The 22,732-nt window shown below is 40.0% G+C and overlaps 1 protein-coding gene across 3 annotated transcripts in view; it reads right to left on the bottom strand.

Annotated features, from left to right (window-relative positions):
* Window positions 1-22,732, bottom strand: part of PALLD (palladin, cytoskeletal associated protein) — a gene marked incomplete at its 5' end in the record, with an annotated part of 199,488 nt that overhangs the window by 3,923 nt on the left and 172,833 nt on the right. For 2 of the 3 annotated variants that reach the window (XM_082051712.1, XM_082051714.1), the window contains 9 exons: window positions 56-221; window positions 928-1,135; window positions 2,091-2,223; window positions 7,454-7,548; window positions 10,926-11,075; window positions 16,047-16,268; window positions 17,849-17,899; window positions 18,474-18,575; window positions 20,911-21,046. In XM_082051712.1, coding sequence (XP_081907838.1) covers window positions 56-221; window positions 928-1,135; window positions 2,091-2,223; window positions 7,454-7,548; window positions 10,926-11,075; window positions 16,047-16,268; window positions 17,849-17,899; window positions 18,474-18,575; window positions 20,911-21,046 — 1,263 coding nt within the window. The remainder of the gene's footprint in view (window positions 1-55; window positions 222-927; window positions 1,136-2,090; window positions 2,224-7,453; window positions 7,549-10,925; window positions 11,076-16,046; window positions 16,269-17,848; window positions 17,900-18,473; window positions 18,576-20,910; window positions 21,047-22,732) is intronic. The other variant, XM_082051713.1, reaches the window with a different exon arrangement.

Below are 22,732 nucleotides of genomic sequence, written 5' to 3'. Positions count from 1 at the left end.
AGGATAAATCATCATTGAAGTTATACATGTGGAGATTATTCCCAGTCAGTCTAACCTCACTCGGTCAGTGTTGTATGTGAGTGACTCGTTCTCTTTCTTCCAGAATATCTGAGGAGACGGCTCCCCTGAGATTCGACACTCCAGTCGCACTGGGAATCCCTCAGTCACGCCCGTGTTTTGTAGCTTCTCTATGAACACAGGTGCCTTCTGTATTTCCTTAGCTGCGAAAATAAAGATGGCACTCATGTTGACACTAGTCTGTGAAGATGTAGCCTTTCTTTCAGCAACAGGCTAAAAACTGATAACGAAAAACATAAATGCCGGGAAACTTGAGTGTTGTCTTCATTAATCACAAAGTCCAGCCCTGGTTTATCTGAAGAAAACAGTCACTTCAGTGTTTTAATAGGGAAAAAATGAGCCCTAAACAGAGCTGAGTGGTTTCTCCCCTTCCCCTAAAGAACTGAAGTGTGCAACATGAAGACTTGACAAACTGGCTGCACAATGCTTGCCAAACAGTGCTCCTTCATATCCCATACAAGGAAGGGCATTTAATTACAGAAGGAACTGCTCTACCAGCAGGTTGGAACAGCATTAGCCTAATATGCTGTGAGATGGACGTATCACACCATGCTGGCTGCCCATGGGTAGATGCGGGTCTGCACAAATGACCATTTACAACCCCATTCAAGTAAAAAGTCTGGTTTGTGGCCTCAACTGTGGCAACATCCTTCTTTTCGTAACTGTGTGCACAGAGGTTACTTGCCAGGCAACTTATTCCACAACATAACGTAAAACTGTAGTTCTGTAACTACCAGGTTTCCTTTTCTTGCCCCCACCCCTCAACCACATCATCTGATAGCCCTTACATTTTCCTTTTTCAAGTTACCCTTGCAGTGCTCGTTGGGAAGAGTAGCATGAAGATGTTACCTGCAACAATGAGCTCCAGGCTGAAGGTGTTTTCACCAGCTCGATTGCTGGCAACGCACGTGTAGATTCCAGCATCTCTGGCTGTCACTGGTTCTATGATCAAGGAGTGCACCCCGTTCTCACGTACCAACATTTTGTGAGAACTGTCAGGACGAATTGGTCTTCCATTAAGTTGCCAGCTCAAATCTGGAGTGGGTAATCCACTAACCTTAAGTGTAAACAGAATAATGGGAAATGGTCTTAGAAATACAAAACACTGGAGGAGTCCTGACTTGTTCCTGCGGAGAAGATTGGTTTTGTTTGCTGCTGCAGGTGTACCATAAGATTTAAAGATCTAATTCTGCCCTGAATTACACATTGACTCAGGTGTATACATTTACTTACTTTCTAGCCAACTCCCTGAATTCCATGATGTCTTACGGGTGTGACTGAAGGAAGATCAGCTTTTAGATATGCTACAAGTTAAATGTAGTAATACATTGCCAAACAAAAGGCAAGGTGACACCTTTTGTCTTTTTTTAAATTGTTTACTCTTCACATGGAATGAGAAGATACTCCTTTTTAGATTAACTTCTTGTAGAAAACTTGCAGACAAAAAGATGTTACCTGACTAATTATTGAACTTTTAAGTTCCATTCTGCTTAGGCGTAACCTAGTGAGAGCACCGCCTGCACTGGTTAATGCCTGGGCTGTGTGAACAAGTCTTGTACTTTTGAAAGCCCTGCCATTTGCTGTGGGTACTACTGGAAAACAAACAGCTTCTCCCAAATATGTCAGCATAAAGGAAACAGAACTCATCCCAGCCTTAATTTATTCTGTCAGGCAAAATCATAAATCAGGATTATAATGTTTGAAACTTTACTAGGGGATCGAAACTCAACTTAAAAGGGAGAAGAACACTGGCTGTATAGCTTCCCTCCACACCCCAGCAAAGCTGAATTCTAAAAATCAGCGTACTGTGGACTGTAAGGTTTGCCTGAAGCACCTTCATTGGAGGGGAGGCAAACTGGTTGTCAGCTTCCTTATAAGCAGCGAAGTTAATTAAGCTGTTGACAGTTGCTGAAACTGCCAATAGGTAAAACAGCTTTAAAAAGAAACGAATTGGGTTTTTGAGTCAGCTCATGTTATGGAAGGGCGGCTGTCGTCCCTGGTGTTACACTTGCCTTGCAGTCCATTCTGCACAGTTTTCCTTCTTGAACAGTCATGTCTCCAGGAGCCTGCAGAAAATGAGGCCGGAAGAATCGTTCCTGAATTGGTTCATTTTCATCACCACTGTCCCTTGATCGAGATCGTGGTCTTAAAATAACATGAAATAAAGGTAAATTATTTTTTGTTCTCTGCTAAATCAGAAGAACCAAAATCACTTGTAAGAGTGCTTTGAATTTTAAATCACTTCTTGCACCTATACCATAATCACTCCATATTTACACACGTACACTGGTAGCATTTGGCTCAGACTGAGTTAATTATGACACTGTGCTTATCAATAACTTTCATTTAATTCACATCTTGTGGCAAAATATAATCTAGAAAACAATCTTGCTGCAGAATAATTGCTTGTAATAATCATTTGTTCATACCTGATAGTATTTTTTTAGAGTTAGTCTTTACATCACTGAAGTACAAAGAAAATAAGTCAGTAGGCCTTAGCAGACAGATTCAGTTCCTCATTTCTAGTGTCCTGTGTATTTAATCCCTTCGCTGCTGCTGCTGACACCAGAAGGCAAAAGTACTGTTCGTTAATTACGTTCACCTTTCAGAAAACAACAGCAGCTAAAAATCTCCCTCCTCTCTGTTGGAAAGAGACTTTTCACAACACACTTACTTTTCATCTACTCTTGTTCTGCACTACTGAAGACCTCACAGAAAATTGTGTAGATTGAAGTGCTGTGGATATTTATTCCTTATTTAACAGTTGGGTTTTTTTTTTGTTGGAGGTATTCTTTTACATTTTCAAAGCCACCAAATTGTGGTGTCCAAACAATAAGAATTTCATTTGTGAACAATAGGAAGAAAAACTTTGGTTGTTAAATTGTTCTTCATAAAGGTACTTTAAAAGGTTTAATAAAAAATAAAAAGAAGGAAAAGTATCTCCTGTTCCCAGAAACAGGAGCTTCCATGGTATCAATCCATTTTCAGCATTGGCTATTCTTGCCTGTTAATTTACTCTATTGAAACTTTTTCTAATTGGTTCCTTGTTTAAACGTGGTTGTTTTTGTTTGTTGTTGTTTTGTTTGTTTGGGGGTTTTTGTTTGCCCCCCCCGAAATTAGAATTATTGCATTTGCATGATTTAGGAATCAAAGCAAGTTGTAATCGAAACAAAATTTGAGATGAGTTTTTGTCCTTGCCTGATCAGTTCCAGTGGCTTCCATTCTAGAGCCAACTGCTGCCCACCCTGGCACCCTGCTGCACGGCAGAGCTGTTCAAATATCCTCAGAGAGGGCTTTTATCAACAGGACTTTACAAATGAAATTCTTTCCTGAATTCCATTTTCTGTTAACTTTGTCCAGTGTTTCTGGTTCAGCCATTGGCTGCAGTATATACATGCTTCAGTATATGTGGCTATACTGTGTTTTCTACTGCCCATGGGCATTTCTTTAGGTTAAAATAATTGATGACACAAAAAGCTTAAGGCTTAACCTCAGCAGTTAGAGGTGAAAACCAAGATACTGTACTACTGTATGGAAGATAAACACTCAGCTGCACACTCTGTTTCACTGAGGTGAAATTTAATTAGAGTTGCTTGAAAATTTGGTTCCTTTTGTCCTTCTCTGTCGTTGCCCTTCTCTCTATTATCGCTCTGTTTGAATTCTGACTAGTCATCACCTTATCTGTCATAATTAGATACATTTTTACTTGTTAATGATCCTCACAGGTTTCCCGCAGCTGTAACTAAAGGCAGATGTGGAGGGGGGAAATTCAGCCTCTAGTACTATTGAAGTAGGAGCAGGTACTGAACAAGGGAACACAGACAGGACTTCTTCACACACACTGAAAGCTCTTTAAGTGCCTAAATCCAGGACTTAAGCCCCTAATATTTTTCACCACCTAAACACACCTAAAGCTCCTGCACTAGAGCTCCAAAGCAAGACTCTGCTTCATTGGCGAGTTCCTGGCCAGGTTTGATGACTTAGATGCCTCATGTGCACGTAGCAGGGACAGAAGATGGATAGCAACAGAGAAAAACTCTCGCCCTATCTTTTTAAATTAGTTCTGCAGTCTAACCTAGGAAGGATGGTATCTAATGAATTGAGAGCTACGCAGTGCAAGCAAACAATGCAGCATCTGCCTCTGTAATAGTTACATGCATCCTGCTTCCATACTGCTGACACAGTGCCAATGAAGTGCAAGTATGATTCTAGGTAAGTGCTGCTCATTTCCTTGCAAGGCTGAGCCGAACAGGTGAAGTTGCACTGCTGAAGTGTGGCAGCCCTTCTGAGAGCCACTGTCTCACAGCTGCAGCTGCATAAAAAGGCAGCACTGGTCAAAACTGGGTGAAAAAAATAGCAAATGATAACACCAAATGAATGGAAAACAAAAAGGTTAAGAGTTCCCAGAGTTTGTGACCAAAGATGTTTTGTTTTGTTTTTCTGATACTATGTTCTTGAATCGTAGAAACTAAGTTTTCAAATTGCAGGTTTGGAAGGATGCTGTTTAGTCTAGAGCTGGAAATAAAGAATGCATTTCTTTTTACCTCTTTGTAAATGTACCTCTAAAATTGCAGACCACTTTTCAAGCCTTTACCTTGAGACGTGAAACTGGGGTTATTTTAATTCTAAACCCATTTCGTGGTTTTTAAGAAATAATGTAATGAGTAGAGCCAGGTACTTCAGAGGTGTAGGAGTGATAAATTGGAATAGACTGGAATACCCTGGGATTAGCTGTGGGTTCTTTAGAGCTGTGATGTGGGTGTCAAATTGCAAAGGTGAGTTTCAGCAATACTGACATCATGTACTAGATGTGTCCACTGGATGTGACTCTGCGGGTCAGCGTGGGCAAGGCACTAGGAACTTCAGCAAGCAAGAACCTGGGCAAGAATTTGTAACCAACCATATGATAATGATAACTAATTTGGGATAAAGGAGATTAAGGTCAAATTATTCCTCTAATTGAGCACAGGGGCAACAGGAATGTTTATTTTTAAAATCTGACTTAAATCTCGTGCATTTCAAGATGATTTATTTGGGGCTGTGGCTGCTGCGCACCACCAGACAGCTCAGGGGCTGCAGTGCTGAGCACCATGTCTGAGCAACCAAGCCCAAGCTTTGTACACGTCAGACAATTCAAAAGTTCCACCCTCCCCAAAAAAACGCTAAGAAGGTAACGTTTGCAAGCGAAGCACAGCGCAGAAAAATGGCTGTGATGTAGCAAAGATGACATAAACCAGAGTGCTGCCAGAACACATTGTGTGAGAGATTAAAAATACTTCAGGAAAAAGCCTGTCAACAGTGTAACAAGTCATAAAGTTCATTAAACTAATAATTACACTTGTAAAAAAAAAAGGGGGGGGGGGTTAAAAAGGTTTTGTTGCTCTCAGGCAGAAAAGTTTATAGAAATACTGTAATGCCACAGGACTATTACTTATCAAAGGTATATGGCAATATATGTGGCACATATTATAGCGTATGGGGGAGCACAGTATTGTGGTGTGTTACGTTAGAAAAGCCAATGGTGGGAGTCTGTCTGTCTGAGGTCGGTTTTACGTGCTCCTGTCTCATCAGTCTCGGGGAGAACTGGATGGTGGGAGCAGTGGGAAATGTCACTGGCCAGCAACAGCACTGTGCTGGGTGCTTGGCAGAAACAGACCTTCCCTAAGGGAACATACCAGAAGGAGCCCTTCACGTGTGGTAATTTTACAGTAAATAAGAATCCCCAACAATTGCCCTAATTTTAATTAAACTGCTATATGGAAACCTTTGTAACTTGTTACTCTGCTGGACAACCAAGCAAAACAATAGTGGCTGCCTGAGTGCTTGTCTCAATTAGAAAATAAAACACCAGCCATAAGCGGCCTTGGACCTTAATTGCATTTGGAGAAACTGAAAAATGAGCCTACTCCATTACCACCCCAGGGGTTGTGCCCATTGCAGAAACACCCACATTTCGTCCTGTAGAAAGATGCAGCAGCGTCAGCTGCTCGCTGCTCTCACCCACCCGCAGCCCGTCCCCCTCCCCGTTTATGAAGGTGTTTCCCCTTTCTCACCCTGTGTGCACGGACTAATCCAGTTGAAACCTGACTCTTCATGGCAGCTTTTCCCTACAGGGACTAACAGAGACTTTTCACTTTACCCGTTATTTGCAGGTGTCAAGTGTCTCATTTACTGGGCAGGCTATGGCAGTGGGACACAGCTGTTTTGGTGGCAGGACTTTCCCCTCCATAAGCAGCCTGAGCTTTGGGCTTAACAGGCCTAGACAGGAAGGCTGAGAGGGAGAGTTGGTGGGACACCTTGGTGCGAGATGCTGGGAAATGCTTTCAGAACTGTGGGAAGCCCAGTTTGTTCCGGGCAGGAATAAGACTGATACGATCTTTCAAGCAACCAGCCTCACTTCCTAATACTTTCTAGTGATCAGAGTGGGGAAGAGAACCTGTTTCACACACAGCAGTCCTGCAGGTCATACTACTACCACTGCTAATTGTCACAGGAGTAATTTCTTTATTACACATTGACTATGTAATTACATCTATATATTACAATTGGGCAATATTGAGATTCTGTGGCTATTGTGACCATTGAGTGACCATGTGCCTCCTCACAGCAGAAACCAAAACCGGAGTTCTCACACTTCCTTGAAAGCAGTTCTGTTTGGGTAACCAAAGTGAATTTTTTGTATTGTCTAAAGATGTCTGAGCTGTGCTAAGCAGCCTCATAAATGCTTTGGGGAATGAAAAAAAAAAAAAAAGCATTTGAAGGGAAAATTCCCTTATATGGCCCAAAAACATAAACCAAAATTTCATATGTGAATAACTGTAAACTTACAAAAGATAAGTTTAATACTTTATTTCTGACTCATAATTCCTTATAAGAACCTGAACTGAAATCACTGAAATACTAAAGTATGTATAATGTAAATCTAATAAAATTCTTTGGCATGTAGTTATTTCTTCTATTTCTTTAAACTAATAATTATTAAAAGCTGCAGAAAGTACAGATTCCTGGTAGAATCCTAGTCAGGTGAGAGGTTTTAAAAAACATAAGTGACAAAGTCCTTCCCAACAGCTGACAGTGGAACGTGAGATGATTAATTAGTGACCATCACAAAGAAACGAGGAGGAGACAGGCAAAATTAAAGATACTTAAAACTAATGTAATTGCAGAGGCTGCTTATACTTCTAAGTATGCAAACTTGGCAGAAAGTTTTAGACAGGAGAGGTAGGTCACATTTCTGTCTGAATCCCATCCTTTTAACTTACCTTCTTCACATTATTTATCTTACCACAATAATTTTGCAAAATATGTATTATTAAAAGAAAAACAAATAACGCCCCCCCCCCATTATAAACCAAAACCAAAAGGCATCAAGTACCTTCTTATATGAGGCTGACCAGAAGGTGACCAAGGACTGCGGCCTCTCTGATTTACAGCTTGAACCATCAGCCGGCCCGTGCAACTTACTCTACCCTGTTATGGTGAAGGAGAGGAGGAACATTACCAGACATTAAAGCACGTAACAGTAATAAACTTTCAACCTTATATCTTGTTTTTTGCCCACCTGTTACAGAGTCTGTAATACAACCTCTTCTTTCACAAAGCCATTGAAAATCATTTGTCGAGATACCTTCTGACTGTTAGCTTCCAACCTAACCCAGAACCGCTGGAATAATTGTGACTATAACACAGTCACAGTTAGAATGTTCCACCTGGAACATCCACATCAACTTTGCATGAACTTCGGGTCTAAGCTGTGAGCTCCACACTCAAGTCTGTCGTCGTGTAAGTGGCAAATATTTTTGTCACTGTAATCTGGCGTTTGCAAATACCTATTCATTGACAACTGGCCAAAACCCATGGAAAATCATTTTCACTGGGGTCACAAGCAGCCTTTGAATGGCCGTGACTTTTGCGTTACTGCTGGACTGTTAGAAATGAAGTCCCTATATCCTGCTTTTATTCCCATGACCCATTTAGTCCTCAAGAAAAATACTGTGTTAAAATAAGCCATTGTGCATGACCTGCAGCAATTTCTTAAGCAAAAGATTTTTGTGTGTGTGTTGCAAGACCATTGAAGACATCTGGAATGAATACATTTTTATTTTAGGCACAAGTGCGTATTAATATTTTTCTGGCAGGTGATGAATTAACACAGTTCGGGATAACTCCAGTGCATAAAGGCATCACAAATGGCAACACAAAGGACAGTAAAGAATTTGGATAGGGAAGAATAGGCAGGTAGCCAAAGATTTGGAAAAGTCATGGGATGAATGGGACGGAAGCGATGAGTGGGAAGTAATTCATGAGGAGGTGGCCTAGAAAATAAGGGAAATCCAGCTGGAGTCCTGGGTGCACAGTGCAAAGATGTGGAGAGACTGGAAAATAAGGGCTTGACTTGAGCCCATACAGCTCGTGGAAAGAGATCAGTTAAGGGACATAACTTGTAAGTAAAGGCCTACAACAGGCACGGGGTTGTGTTTTTCTAGGCCCAGGGTCAGTTTGCTCTAGATTAAATTAAATGGCAAATTTTATGGCAAACTCCAGAGGTGCGTTAGGACCTGGATTCCAGAATGCTGCACTTCACACCGCAGGCAACGGCTCCTGCTGTATTAGCTAACATGGATGACAGCCACGGCTGTCAACACGTCACTTTACATACCTAAATCCTGTTGTATTATATTAATCCAGATCATGAGATGGCATAAACTGGCAGAGCTTTAATGAACTGAATCCTTTTGCTTTAATAAAAATCAACTGTTATCAGCCTTTTTGCTTTGTAGTTTGGTGATTCCAATAGCAATGACCAAAACACAGCAAGAGCCGAGCAAATATCTATCAGTCCATCAGAATCCTGATGCAGGCTCCCTTATATTTACATGTTTCACTTTGCTTGAGGAAAGGTTGCCAAATTCGCCTAAGTTTGTGATAGCTTTGAGATGTGGACAACTTTCCATTAGAATTGAGGAAGCTATGCCAAAATTATTTCTACTTGGTATGACTTAAAAGAATTGGAATCCAGATCTTTTGAATGTGAAAGGCCAGTACGTTAATTCACAGCCCTTCTTTGCCTCCATTATACTGCTAAACGCATAGTAAAAGCAAGCAAATAGTGGAAGAGATAAGTATGTTTGCTTGGGAAATCCCCTGTGAAGAAAGAACAGAATGGGCTTGGTGAAACAGGCAGATGGTTTGTTTAGGGGAGCCTCAGGTTTTTCTCCAAAGAGAGAAAAAGGCACAGACACAGAATTTTATTATTTAACAAAATGGCTTTTTCAGTCCCCAAACTACGAACAATACAAAACGGTCTCATTTTAGTACATCTAAAAGTCATCAAATGAGTGTCATCAATGACCAGAGCTGATAACCTAGTTCCCTGTTGTGTCATCAAACGAGCCTTACCCAGACTAACAAATACTAAAAGGAAGGCCTTAAATATCCTCATATGAGCTATTCAGAGTGTACAAACACAAAGGCAGTTTATTCACCAAGGTCTCTACGATTTTGGATCATGCAGTAACACTACATAGGGAAACTCTGTAGGTGCATTAACACGACACTTAGAGGAAGATGAGCAGGATTCGCTTCCTACCTTGAACATGGATGTATTTATTTATCATATTTAAACCTGCTGTGAATGGTACCAAACGTTATAACACAATGGTTGTCTATGTGTAAAAGTTCCCAGCCTGAAGAATTCCCTTGGCCTTATGCTATTTCTTTATTATTTCTTCACTTATGTTATTTGTATGTGTAGAAAACCACCTAGATTTAAGTGCTGCAATTTGTACAATCTAGCCTAAAACTGCTATTTGTGTGTTGTCTGCATGTACAGTCCCATATGTTCCCAAGCATGCTGCAATGTGAGCGGGACTGACAGTTAAAGAGCAAGGCAGAAAGGGCCGTGTCACGCTCAGTAACCAAGCAACCTCCATAACAGAGCACAACACTCCTGCGTAGATTTAACTCTGTCTCAGTGATACAGTTCGCTATTTTACAGTGTGATTCTACTTGCAGGCCAGGTCTTGGCAAGATATTTGTTGCTACAGAAGAAAATAATTTGTTACATCCCTTAAGTTATGTTACTGCCTTGGTTTCTCATGTGCAAATCTTTCCCCTCAATTTGCTGTGCTGTGCTGTAGGGAGAGTGGATTGAAAGTTACTTCGATAAGATGTGTCTGCTGTAAGTTCAGCAGTGTCCAATGCACTGCTGGGTTTCTGTTGTGCACCTCAGCTCTTGTACTGGGGCTGCAAAGAGCAAGTAATATTGCAAAACCAGTAACGCTCTGTGTTTCAGAAAAACAAGTGTTTAAGACTCTGGGATCAACACAGGAGACTTCTCCCCTACATAATAAGCTCTAGAATTTTTTGCCTTACAGAATTGCCATCACTGCCTAATGTAGACATGTTGAGGTGTGATATACTCCCACTCATTTAAAAAAGTTGGCCTCAGTCAATGACTAGTGTCAACGGAAGAAAAATTAAGTTACTGGATTTGGTTACTTCTGCTGGTAAACTGGATTCAGCCCCCCCTTTCCAGTGTGTGTGTGCTCTCCATACTCAGGATACTGAGATGTTATCAGCTGAAACAAATGGTTGAACACTGATTAAAACCCAACACCCCTCCCCTCTGAAACCTCAAACCATAGGAAAAAACCTGCTGTTGAGTTGCTAATCTCTTGGAGATAGAAAGGTCCCACCCTACTGATGCAAGATGAAAACACAAATCTAACCTACATACTCTATGGTGACCTCATCATTTAATTAAATCATGCATACGTAAGATGAGATAGTTTTCTGAAGATTTATGTCCAGAAGCATGTTTGCTCTGGAGCCAAACCTTCATTTACCTGTGGGTTAGCAGCCATAATAGTGTAATTCCCATCATCATCCAGGGTGGAGGCTGCAGTATGCAGTGAGCAAGTTCCATCAGGTTCTCTTTGAATTCGGTAGTGATCACTTCGTTTGGAAATTTGCTTCCCATCTTTAAACCAATAAATCTGCCGGAAAAAAACAAGGCATGGCTGATAAGAGGCGGGTGCTCATTGTCATCATTTCTCAATTACCAGCATTAACGAATCTTAACTGCTGAAAACCTCTCTGGAGAGCACAAAAAGGAAACCAGTTTGATCATCTAGTAAAAGTGCAGAACCGCACTCGGTGAAGCACTTTCACTAAAAGACAAGTTACAGGTTAGCAATCCCTCAAAGGGAAAGATGGTGTCATGAACATTTACCGAAGAAAATTACAGGGGCATTAGGGCTGTGCCCATCGCAAGGACAGAACTGGAGATGAACATTTTGAGAACTGAAAATAGATGTTACTATAAAGAAAAGTTCTGTGCCAGAGAAGATGACTATTTTAAATTTTTTATATCACTTAAATCTGAAGAAGTTGCAGAAAGAACTTGAGGATGCTATTGCTCTCTTTACAGAAAATAAAAACACACAACGAGGTGATTATAGGAATACCTAATTCAACGGTGAATGAAACAGAAGTAATGATCTCACTGTTGAAACACCAGTTTTGTCTCACATCCCTTGTGCTGACTGGACCAAAAAGCCAGATGGGGATTCAGCTGCTGGCGCTGGCAAGGAGCAGGTCCGTGTGCTCAGCATAATCGCATGACTGAATCCAGCAGTGTCACCCCGACGTGACAGACAGCTGCAGAAGGACAGCTTCACCAAGCCACGGGAAATACTTCAAAACAAGTCAGCACGTAGGTATGTAGCCTTGGATAATTGCACGCCAACACCAGTACAGTTCCAAGCTGCACAGAACAGTTACACGATCTATCAAACAGAGGTCTTTTCCATTACTTTTGATACATAATTTTATTCTCTGGCTGACCTAAGATCTGCTTTCGGTGAGCCAAGAAAATGATGTATGCAGAATAATATCTTATAATAATCCATAAATTACACAAAAAAGTATGTGCTTTTAATGCCTCAAACTTGAGGAAAAAAAAAAATCAAATATTTTGACCTAGCCTTGTTTTTTTTTTTTTTTTTGCTATATTTTAAAAATAGCATAAAACCCCAAAGTGAAATCTGCTGGAATCAAAAGAAAAATGTAGTGTAAGCATGAAAACACACACAGGAATATGTGAACCATTTTATTCTAGGAAGGCTGTATTCAGCTCCCCAAACCCAGATTTAAGTAGAACATTATTTACTTGTCATTTCTGAAGCGTGTATTACTCCACAACCTCAGCGCTGGTCAGTGTTACTTAAATCACTCGTGCAGAAATCTGCAGAGTTTTAATGAGATTAACCTGTACAAAGTACAACAACTGCCTGTGTCCTGGTCGTGTGACTGCTGCAACTATTTCGCATGAGGAAAACACAGATTCTCCTCAGTCTAATTCTTGAGGTGGGACTTTAGGTCTTACAGCGAGGAAAGGGTGCTGGCTTTCCAGTAAAAATGAAGCGACAAAGCAAAGCACAATTCCTGATAGAGTTTAATCTGCCAGGTTCTTCATACATGCCAACATTTCAAAGCTCTAAATTCGCTCACTTGGGGGAAAAGTTAAGGATATACTTTTAAATGTCACAAAAACACAATGGAGAATGTTTTGGAGGGAACGAGTGGAAATTTCCCTTAAAAATTAATTACCGTGTATGGTTTTTATATTAACAAGCATTATGTGCAGCTAGAAATGATTTCATTTCCTCATAGCTGGTTATACTTGTTTCCCATTTTGTCTGTCAGCAGCCTTGCAGAGACTCTGTGGTGCTAACAAAAGATTTAGTCATGTCTTCTCATCTGCTGACAGAGCACTTACTGGAGATGCAAAAGATATTTGATCACTTATATACACATGCTAATGGATGCTGGTAACGATATACCTGCAAAAAATGAGTTTTAACTTGTATGCTTTACATGTGTCATAATGTTGCTTGGAAATCTACTGCATTAAGTAGTAATTATTTAATAACAATGCACTTATCAGAAATATCAGGAGACATGCCAGGAATTATTACATGGAAATACATGCAAATCCATGCAACTATCAACTGAACCAGCTATCCAAACATCATGCATGTGTTGTCCAATGCTTCCACTAAGTTTAAAAGCATTGGCATCACTGGCTTTTACTTACGAGTAGTTAATTCTTAATATTGCCTTTATCTGACATAGAGTTCATAAGTGAAACCACTACTGCTGGAGACAATGGCCCTCGCAGTGAAGTATTTTCTTTCTAGGATACCTTTTAATAAATGTACCATTAAGCTATGTAAGCACGAAATCCTGCATCTGGATTGCTTTTATTTGCACCAGATTTTCAGAAACCAATGCGTAATGACTGGGAATACAATGGAATACACAGTACAAAAGGGGTTTTGATCTTGGGCAGCACAGGCATTTTTAATCACTAAGAATTATATTCAGTCATGTGAAGAACGAGCAGTACAAGCTTTACGCAACATTCATGTCTCAACCTTTTGTATGGCATTGTCCTAATTCTGAAGGGAAATATCCCTTAAAGAGAAGTATTCCACAATCCCTCCTGTATCACCACAGGTTCTCATTTTAATGAGAAAACCGTTTTATGTTACACTGAAGGTTATAACAAAAGTAGACTCAGATTTTAGAAGTCATATTTATGAAGACAGAATTTGCACATCAGTATTCAATTTACATGGCATGTTCAGGGGAAAAAATAATCAAGCCAATAACCCCGCTTAGAAAAATCCCTTGTAATGAATGCCAGATTTTAGAAACACCACAGTCCTTCCCAAAGCCATTCCTTGGCAGAGCTGCCAGAATACTTAGAAGGGAGGAGCTTCAAGTTAGTAAATTATTTCCAGCTTTTCATTTGCCAAAGTAAAGAACTGATTCAGGGGCAACACTTCCAGCTTCAACAAATGACAGCAGAAGGGCAGCCCTCAGCCATCGAGCATTTCAAAACTGCTATCTTGGCATGGTCCGGAGGATGAGGGGAAGATTTGACATTTGCAAAGCCCAGATAACAAGTAGTCATCCAGCAGGACTGAAATTGGTTCCATCCCAAGCAACTTAACAAATCGCACAAAGCATCTGCAAGTGAATGGAATAAAGGGTCACAGTCCCAGGTGCAAGAGGCAAATCACTTCTTAATGTGCATGCTTTGACATTGCAGAAAAACAGAACATCGTATCTGAATCAGAGTGCATTCACATCAGATACTCCTGTACAACACTGTGCTTCAGGGGAACTACTAGTGCATGGTTTCTTGGCTGTGCAATCCCTAATGCCAAAACAAGAAGAGTAAGGGAAAGGAGACATCCTCTTTCATCTGTCTTACATCAGATTAAGATGACTGTGAAACTAAACCTTAATTGGAAACTGTGAAAATTAGGGAATGGCTACGTTGACTAAGACTGACTCATAAGAGGTGATCCAGCAATTTAGTCATAAGCCTCAGGCAAAAAGAGTCCCTCTCCAGCACACTGCACCTCTAGCACCAATGAACCCATTTGTCTTCTACCCTTCTTCGGCACAACAGACTCTCCTGTACGGTTATCTCAAAAGTAATGCTGGACATCAGGGTTTGGTTTCAGTCAGACTGGGCTAATCTTCTCAGTGTGTGCCTTCAGTCTGAAGCAGGAGTGCTTTTGTGATATGACTATACCGATCAGCCCCACTTACTTTGCAGTGGTTCACATCGTGTTGTGGTCTTGGAGCACATAATTGGATTCTTTTCAGATGAAACTAAGCCAGAAAATGTGCTCCAAGAACACATCTAATATGCTGCATCTGCATCAGTCTGTGGGACGAGATTAGAGCTAGCCTGAAGTAAAACCTCCTGAAATGCATGCAGGGATGGATTCTCATTCCACAGATTTGCTTCTTCTGCTCTCCATTACTTGCTCATGTAGACACAGCGCTAGTTCTCTGTTGTTCTTTCTCTGCTACCTGGCAAGGACCATTTTTTCTTTTTACAGTTTGTGCAGTATTGTACACCTATATCATTGGACATTTAAAGTCAGTCATTTGTATCTATCTCTGTTCAAAATACCTGTAAAACTTACACTAGATGAGAGATTTGAATGCGGCTGCTGCCGTGAAGATCCTACCTAAGAGATACGGCGCTTTTGATCTTGTCTAAGAGGGAAAGACCCCTGTCCACAAGAGGTCACTGTAAGAGCTGCAAGGCCCTCATGGGAAAGAAAACGGCTTTGGCAAGGAAGATGAAGAAGCTACTGCTTCTGCCTGCTGCATAATGAGTCAAGCAATTTGCCAAGCAATTTTTGAAATGGTTAAGCACAACCTACCAAAGGAAGGCATTCTTCCAGGCTACTGACATCATACAACAGGTACATTTACATTTGCTAAAAGGAAATGCTTCCCAAACCAAACCCTCCCTCAGAAGCTCACTCATTAAAATCTCACCAGCATGTCTCGTCTTGCTGTTGGGATATATGGGAGCTTATGGTATTTTATTAGGCCTTCCTCTAACTTTCAATAAAATTTAGTCTTGTTAGGGTGTGTAGATATAAACTCTGCAACACTGAAGAATGCATAGATACCACACTGGCTTCTGAACCAGAAGCAGCGTATTTTTGCGTAAGCACATTGCTGTGCCTGAGCTAATTGCCCGTGTTAACCCGAGGAGGTTGCTTTGGGGACTACTGTGTCAGCTCACAAGGGAGTTTGTAGCACCGTGCTGCGCTCTGGGGTACAGATGGACCCTGCGAGTAACTCTGAAAATGACGAAGTATTACTTCCAGGTAAAATAATTAAGGTGAAGTCTCGGGAGGGAGTACTAAGAGCCGATGCCTCACAGCAGGATTTTTTGCCTAGTATAAATATAAATAATTCCAGCAATGTCAAAAGAGATTTGACAGTTTACACCAGCTAGAAGTCTTTGTCAAGAGAGAATATCTGCCGTTCCTCTAAGATACAGCCCAGAGGATCCAGAGGCTGACTAACGTATCAATTGCAAACTCTTCAGAGCATTTCTAGCAATGTTTACCTTCTTTTCTTACCTTTGGCTTTGGATTTCCTGCCACTCTGCATGTAAATGTGACTGGCATTCCCTCAAAGATTTTGTAATGCTTCAGCTTTATCTCAAAATACGGTGATATACTGTTATCGAGAGGTTCATCTCCATGTTGCACCTCATCATCTGATTCTTCCACAGGAGATCTCTCCAGCCTGTATTCAATTTCACTGATCAATCTTTGCTCAAAGCTGGAGACTTTATACTCCTGTCAAACAAGAAAGGTACATATTAATGCCCAGCTTCAACACATTGCTTAGCAAGATGTGTTCCTAATGTATTGGGGTTTTTTTCTTCTACTGATCTTCAACAACCCATTAGGTTTTACATATAAAAGGAAACTGAATCTTGTTGAAGAAAAACACTATAATCTTTGCCTCCAATAACTTTCCTATGAAACAATGGAGACATCTGGTATGAGGCAAAAATTGTATTTCATGTTATCTTAAGGTCTAATTTATAAGGGGAAGGAAAGCCATTGGTTGCTTTCTTTCCATTTTTTAAAAAAGCCTATAGTAATAAAAGTATACTGAAGCAGTTCATAAAGACAAAAGAAACACACTAATATTTCCTTGAGGGTACAGGCAGATTTAGGCTAGGTTTTGTTTCCAGATGGCCAGAAGACCATATGGTTCACATCTGCTATTTGCATAGAACTGTATCAGAGGCTGCATCAGAAGGCTAAAATGATTTTGTTTATAGTTGCCTGTAAAAATGAGGGAAAAAAAAAAAAAAAAAAGAGAAAATGGCAACATTGGCAGTCCATAATAGTTGCTTCACTTTACTCCTGTTGCCACGGTCCCCTTTGTCTGGCCAAAAGTATCACTTCTTCCATAAAAAACAAATTTTGTCATAAAAGCATTCAAGATATAGAAAAAAAGAGAGGAAACTTTCATCCAGTGTAAAACACTACGGCTAGTTTAAATTTGCTCTTCTGATACTGGGAAATGTTACTGCTGTGACATACACAGTTGTTTACTTTCTTGAACTGTTCACTCTATCTACTTTGCAGTACCAAAGTCCTGCTTTGAATCTTAGTGATAACAAAGATAATGCCAGAATGCAAGAAAGCTCAGAAGTGGGGCGGGTGGGGGCAGGAAAAAAAACCATCTGTCTGTCTGTCTGTCTGTCTGTCTATCTATCTATCTATCTATCTATCTATCTATCTATCTTTTTTAGCCAATGCTCTCCTGAGTCAGCAGAGATTTGTGCACTCTTTCAAATGACCTTTGGCCGTTTATTTACAGTAGAACACATATCTCATACATAGCCTCTTTTCACATATTCATCCTCTATCATCACCTCTCATCTGGGAATGTCATCTAGTCTTTCTGCTGACTGGTTAAAGAACTAATCATAACCTTTGATAAAGGTAAAAAATGGAAGAAAAGTGAAATACCTCTGTAAACTGCAAACATATTTTAAATCTCTTTGTTCCCTCAAAGCTTATCTTATGATAAGGCAAATTACGAAGTACACGTGGTACATATAAAGAGCAGCTGATTTGGATGCAAGGCAGTTAGTATCAGTGTACATTAACACAATGGCAGACAGACACTGGAACACACCGTTACTGCAGTTTAGCTGCCTGCGCTCAGACAATCAGGATTATAGAACAACTTTAGCACCCTGAAGGGAGGGCAGCCCAAATCTCCCCAGTTATTAATGCTATGTGACCTCTTGTTATCAACCATGGGCAGCAGAAGGGAAAGGGCAAAGATGACAGAGGAAAAGGAAAAAAAAATCAATGGACAAAAAAGCGAGACAGAAAAAGGTGAAAACGTTAACCTTTTGAATGTCCACAGGACTCACTACAGAAGCACCAACAGAGCGAACTTCCTGCAAGGGCAGAAAAAAGATCAAGAGGCAGAAAGAAGACCAAGAGTAATCCATGACAGTTTTGCAGAGTTTTTAGCAGGAGAAAGTACTTTATGTGGTAACATAAGCAAACAAATGCTACATATTTCCAAATAGCAACTCTGGCATCTGAACAACGGAGAATGTGTACCTGGCCCTTCAAGCAGACTTTCTGTTGTGTTTTTGGTCTGCAGCCAAAACGTGCACATTACACACATAAAGAAAAGATGGTTTCAAGATAGTAGATGTATTTTTGCCTTGAGAGACTTAAAGGTCAGAACAGAATAAGATAAACGGAAGAGTTTAAAGCTGAGAGCAGACATTTGAGAACTCTCAACCTTATGGAAAAACTGAGCAATGGGCATGTGATTCTCCAGTTTACTTCACTGATATATAACATATGACTTCTGTAATCAAAACCGTCCTATCTTGTGTATATTTATTGTCTTATGTAGGACTTTTTTTTTTTTTTTTTTTAGACAATCACAGCCTGTAAAAAAGAAAAATTGAAAGAAATTTTTTTATTCTCCTATGAAAGTGTAGAGTTCTGTGGCACCTGTATAGCAGGCTCCTCTTCTGGTTCCTGGATGCTGAAGACAGTTGCAGCACTGTCTGCTCCCAGCAATCGACGAGCCATTTTTTCCTCGTACGTTAATTTCTGAACAAAAAATAAAAAGGGGGATGATGGAGAGGGAAAAGAAGAAAGAAAAGTGCTTATTTCTCTTTAAGAACTACGAGGCAGTTAGAACCGTAAGCAACGCTTTAAGTAAAGTTAATAAAAGAGAGCAGCAATATGTTTCTAACAGAAATTTTCTACCGCAGTTTGTGATGCATTTTTTTTGCATTACAAGTGGCTCTTCTGGCTTAAGCGACCCTTGCCCTGACTCTGCCATTTGTCTCCATTCTCTTGCCAGGAACTCGGGCAGGAATGAGCAATAGGAACTGCTTAAATCAGCATATCCATTAAAAAAGTGCATGTCAAATCATCCTAGTCGTTCTGCTTGATTTTTACATTAGACCCACACAGGAGAAAACTCTGCCAAAAATGCTACTTGATTATTTTGTCAAAAATATGACAGCTTTATAGAAAAATATATTCCTTAAGGTTTTTAATTTCTGTTTCTTCTAACTCTTTCAGAAATTATGAAGACAGCTTATAAAAGACAATTTACACTCAGAAGGTGACGCCAGTTAAAATAAAACCCTAAGTGTACAATTAAATTATCTGATTATTCTTCCTTCTACTTTCAATAACACATTTCAGGCACTTAGGCACTTTCTTACAAATCAGCTTTGCAAAAAAATGCCAGTAAATGAAAGGCAAACTCATTACATGGTGATATTGTCTCATTTAAACAGAAAAATGGAAAAAGAATGGAAATTGTAAAACATTACATCTACTTAATGCTTCCATTTTTAAAAAAGCTCATTTAAATGAATTTTTAAAAGATGTCATATTGTAGCTAAACCAGCAGGCTGAGACTCACGAGAACTAGGTACCAATGTTGGCTTGGTTACAAATGTCTAAGAAAGTAATGAACTTTTTTTCACTTTAATTTCTTCTGTGATCACTCCAAGTGCCCACAGCCATGATTACACAAACAGAATCACTGAAGACAGGAATCTGCAATACAAAAGCCTCAAGGCAAACGCAAACCCGGAGTTTAACTTGGTTCAAGCTCCCACATCATCTGATCACAGGTCTTCTTTTTTTTCCTCAGGCCATGTGGGCTTTCTCAGGACATTCCATTCATTTGTCCAGCCAAAACATCTCTCTCACTTTCCAAAATAGGCATTGACAGTCATGCTCAGCCCACCTCCCTTGAAAAAAGAGAAACTTGTACACTATGAGAGTGATCCTCCTTCACTGCCCAACCCCGTGCAGTCAATGGAGAAAGGTAAGTACAGAAGCACGAGTCACTCCGAACATCTTCCCTACTTCCCTCCATTGACCTCATTAAGAACCAGAACCCGGCAGCTGTGTACTAGATCATCTGACTCAACAGGCTGCCTTGAACTACAACACCATAGTCCACCCCTCTGACATGGCAGAAAACTTAGCGAAACTCTGAGTACGGTCCTGAGAAACCTGAAGCACACCACCTTTCAGTGACACAAAGGTATCCCAAGGCATTCAGATGCTTTTGAAAACATTTCATTGACAAAACAGGAGTGCCAGTCTACATTTTAAAAATTACTTTCCTCTTAAAAGAGATTCCTGCTTCAAAGGCATTTAAATCAATGCCTTAATAACTGTAATCAAGTTTTAGGAGAGTTGCTTCTCATCAGCTCTGAGCAGGAAGAATTTGGTATTTTATCTTTTATGTATATCTTAAAATGCACAAAAATTAATGGAGAACTTTGCAGCTGTGCATTTCAATTGCTTGATATGCCCATTTTACCTCATATCTTGACTTCTCAAGCAGGTCGTTAACTCCTGATAAAGTCTGTAAGTTATTAGTATAGGTTATTTTATTCTATTGGTCAAAAAAGTCCCACAGCTGCAAGATCTAATGATCTAATGGGTTGTTTCTCATCCTGAACTGCCTTGTCTCGCTCTGACATCCACTGACCACCTACTCTTTCCCCTCCTTGTCTGCTGGCTGGGCAAAAGGTAGAATGAGACTGGACTGATCAAGAGCTATGCATATGCTTACTGGCCAGCCCACCAGTGATGAACAATCAACACTAAATGGTCTCTGAGGCTGAAAAAGCCCTTGAGGTACAGACCATACAAGTTTCTTACACAAATTCATCATCTTGGAGACCTCCATTGCTTTGTTAAGTCCAAGTAAAGTTGCCCATCAGGAGAATGAATGGTAGGCCAAAATGTACACTATCATTCCTTATGGAAATGTAGCTTTGGAAATGAAATAAATAATAAAAACATAAAATATTAAAATAATATATAACAATTATTTTACATGCAGCATATCTGAGAAACTACCCATGATGCCCACTCCTGTTCCCTGGGGTATTCTATGTTCTTTTACCGGTTGTCCGTTGTTCAAAAGGTCTTCCTTGAAGCGAAGTTTTCTTTCCAGATCCTGAATTACAGCGTCTTTTGACCCTTGAATCTCTTCGTCTGATGCTATCCTAGCAGTTCTGCCTGTTTTCTTAGGAAATCCCCTGCAAAACAGTACAGGAAAATTCATAAGCTTTCCTGAAAACATTGATATTTAGGAATTTATCTGGAATCACTGCTATATGGTGAAGAAAATGACATTGTGTCTTTGAAATTAAGGTCTGGCATCTTACTTACTATGCTGCCCCTTCTAACTCACATCACTGATTGAATGGTTGGTTTAAGGACAAATTTGAAACTATGCTACGTTTGTGTATTAGTTAAAATAGGGCTCAGGGTTGTGTAGCGGTGGCTGTGAACACCATACACTCCAAGAGGAAACTGATGAGCAATGGCAATAAAGCAAAGTGAGGGGAAACATGAAAGAGAAAGCATGACTAGATAAGTGGGCATGGAAGATAAACAAGGCTCCTATGAAGTACCAGATGGATAAAGACCAGAAAGATGTAAGACAGGGCAGTTAATAATTAATTTCCTATACTATTTATTAACTAATTCCTTGTTACAGCTTTTCAATACACAACACATAACTTCATGTTTATTCTTCATATCTCTGTGAAAACCTACCCGGAAGGCAACACGTAAATGTTGCTTCTGAAAGGAGAGCCATTCACAGAGTCCACGTTACACTGGCAAAAAGAAAAATCATCCCTGCAAAGCAGTTTTCAGCAGCAGGATTTCACAGGGAAATGGCAACCCTTTCACAGTTTGCAATCACAGGGCCAAGCTATTCCTAGTCTACAAGTTATGACTGCACTTTCGGGTTGTCTCACTCCTATTTTCTGAAATGGCACGGGAAATCTTCTGCTCCAGTCTGCACTGATATTTAACACTTCTCAGTAACGTCACGACGGCTCTACTGCTGGAAGTGCCCAACAATGGTGGTTTCTACTGAAGATCAGCTGTTCTTACACAGTTGTGAAGAAATCAACATTGCTAGTAGTATTTTAAACTTTTAGCACATCCCAGTTCTCCAGTGAAGTCACACATTATTGTTTAAAACACTGATACCAATTCAATACTAGTTTCATTTGTTGATTTGGCTTTTTAACTTGATTGACTCAACAGGGCTCAGCCCATGACTTTTGCAAAATATAGAATCAAATCAGACAAATTGATAAGTTCACAGTTAACAGGGATGGAAAAAATATCAAACTAACACGTAAGGGATAAACTTCTTTCCAATACACAAATTAATCATTTAATTACTAACACCAAAATGTTAGACAAGAATCATATGGGCATAATAATTTTTCTTGGGCGTTCCTGCTCTGGCAGGGGGATTGGACTAGATGATCTTCTGAGGTCCCTTCCAATCCCAAACATACTGTGATTGTTTGATGCTATGTTTCTTTAACATGGTTAGAGAGAATTCACTCTTCAGCAAGTTGTTTCAATGATAATTTTTAGCATTAGTTAAAATGAAACAATACCCATGTGCTGTCAAAAGCTAAAAAGGAATTAAGTGAATAGATGGAAAAGACAACAATTGGAAACATTTCTGTCTAAATTCCTAAAACATTTCATCAAAGTAAATTGATGAATTACTGAAAGTAAATGTAAAATGGGAAAATGGTGACATTCTTGCAAAAAGAACTGCATTTTCAGATTAAATCACAGCAGAAGAAGAGCAGATGTTTGCCTAATATATCACAAAGAGCCAGAGAACATAGCTTGCCCTAGAAATTCTCAGCCACTAGCTGGAGACCTTCTCAGTCACCAAGCAGAAT

This window comes from Streptopelia decaocto, assembly GCF_964273445.1.
Source record: "Streptopelia decaocto genome assembly, chromosome: 4".
Classification (NCBI taxonomy): Eukaryota; Metazoa; Chordata; class Aves; order Columbiformes; family Columbidae; genus Streptopelia; species Streptopelia decaocto.
The sequence above is the reverse complement of the archived record's forward strand: the minus strand, read 5'-3'. Positions and strand labels throughout refer to the sequence as shown.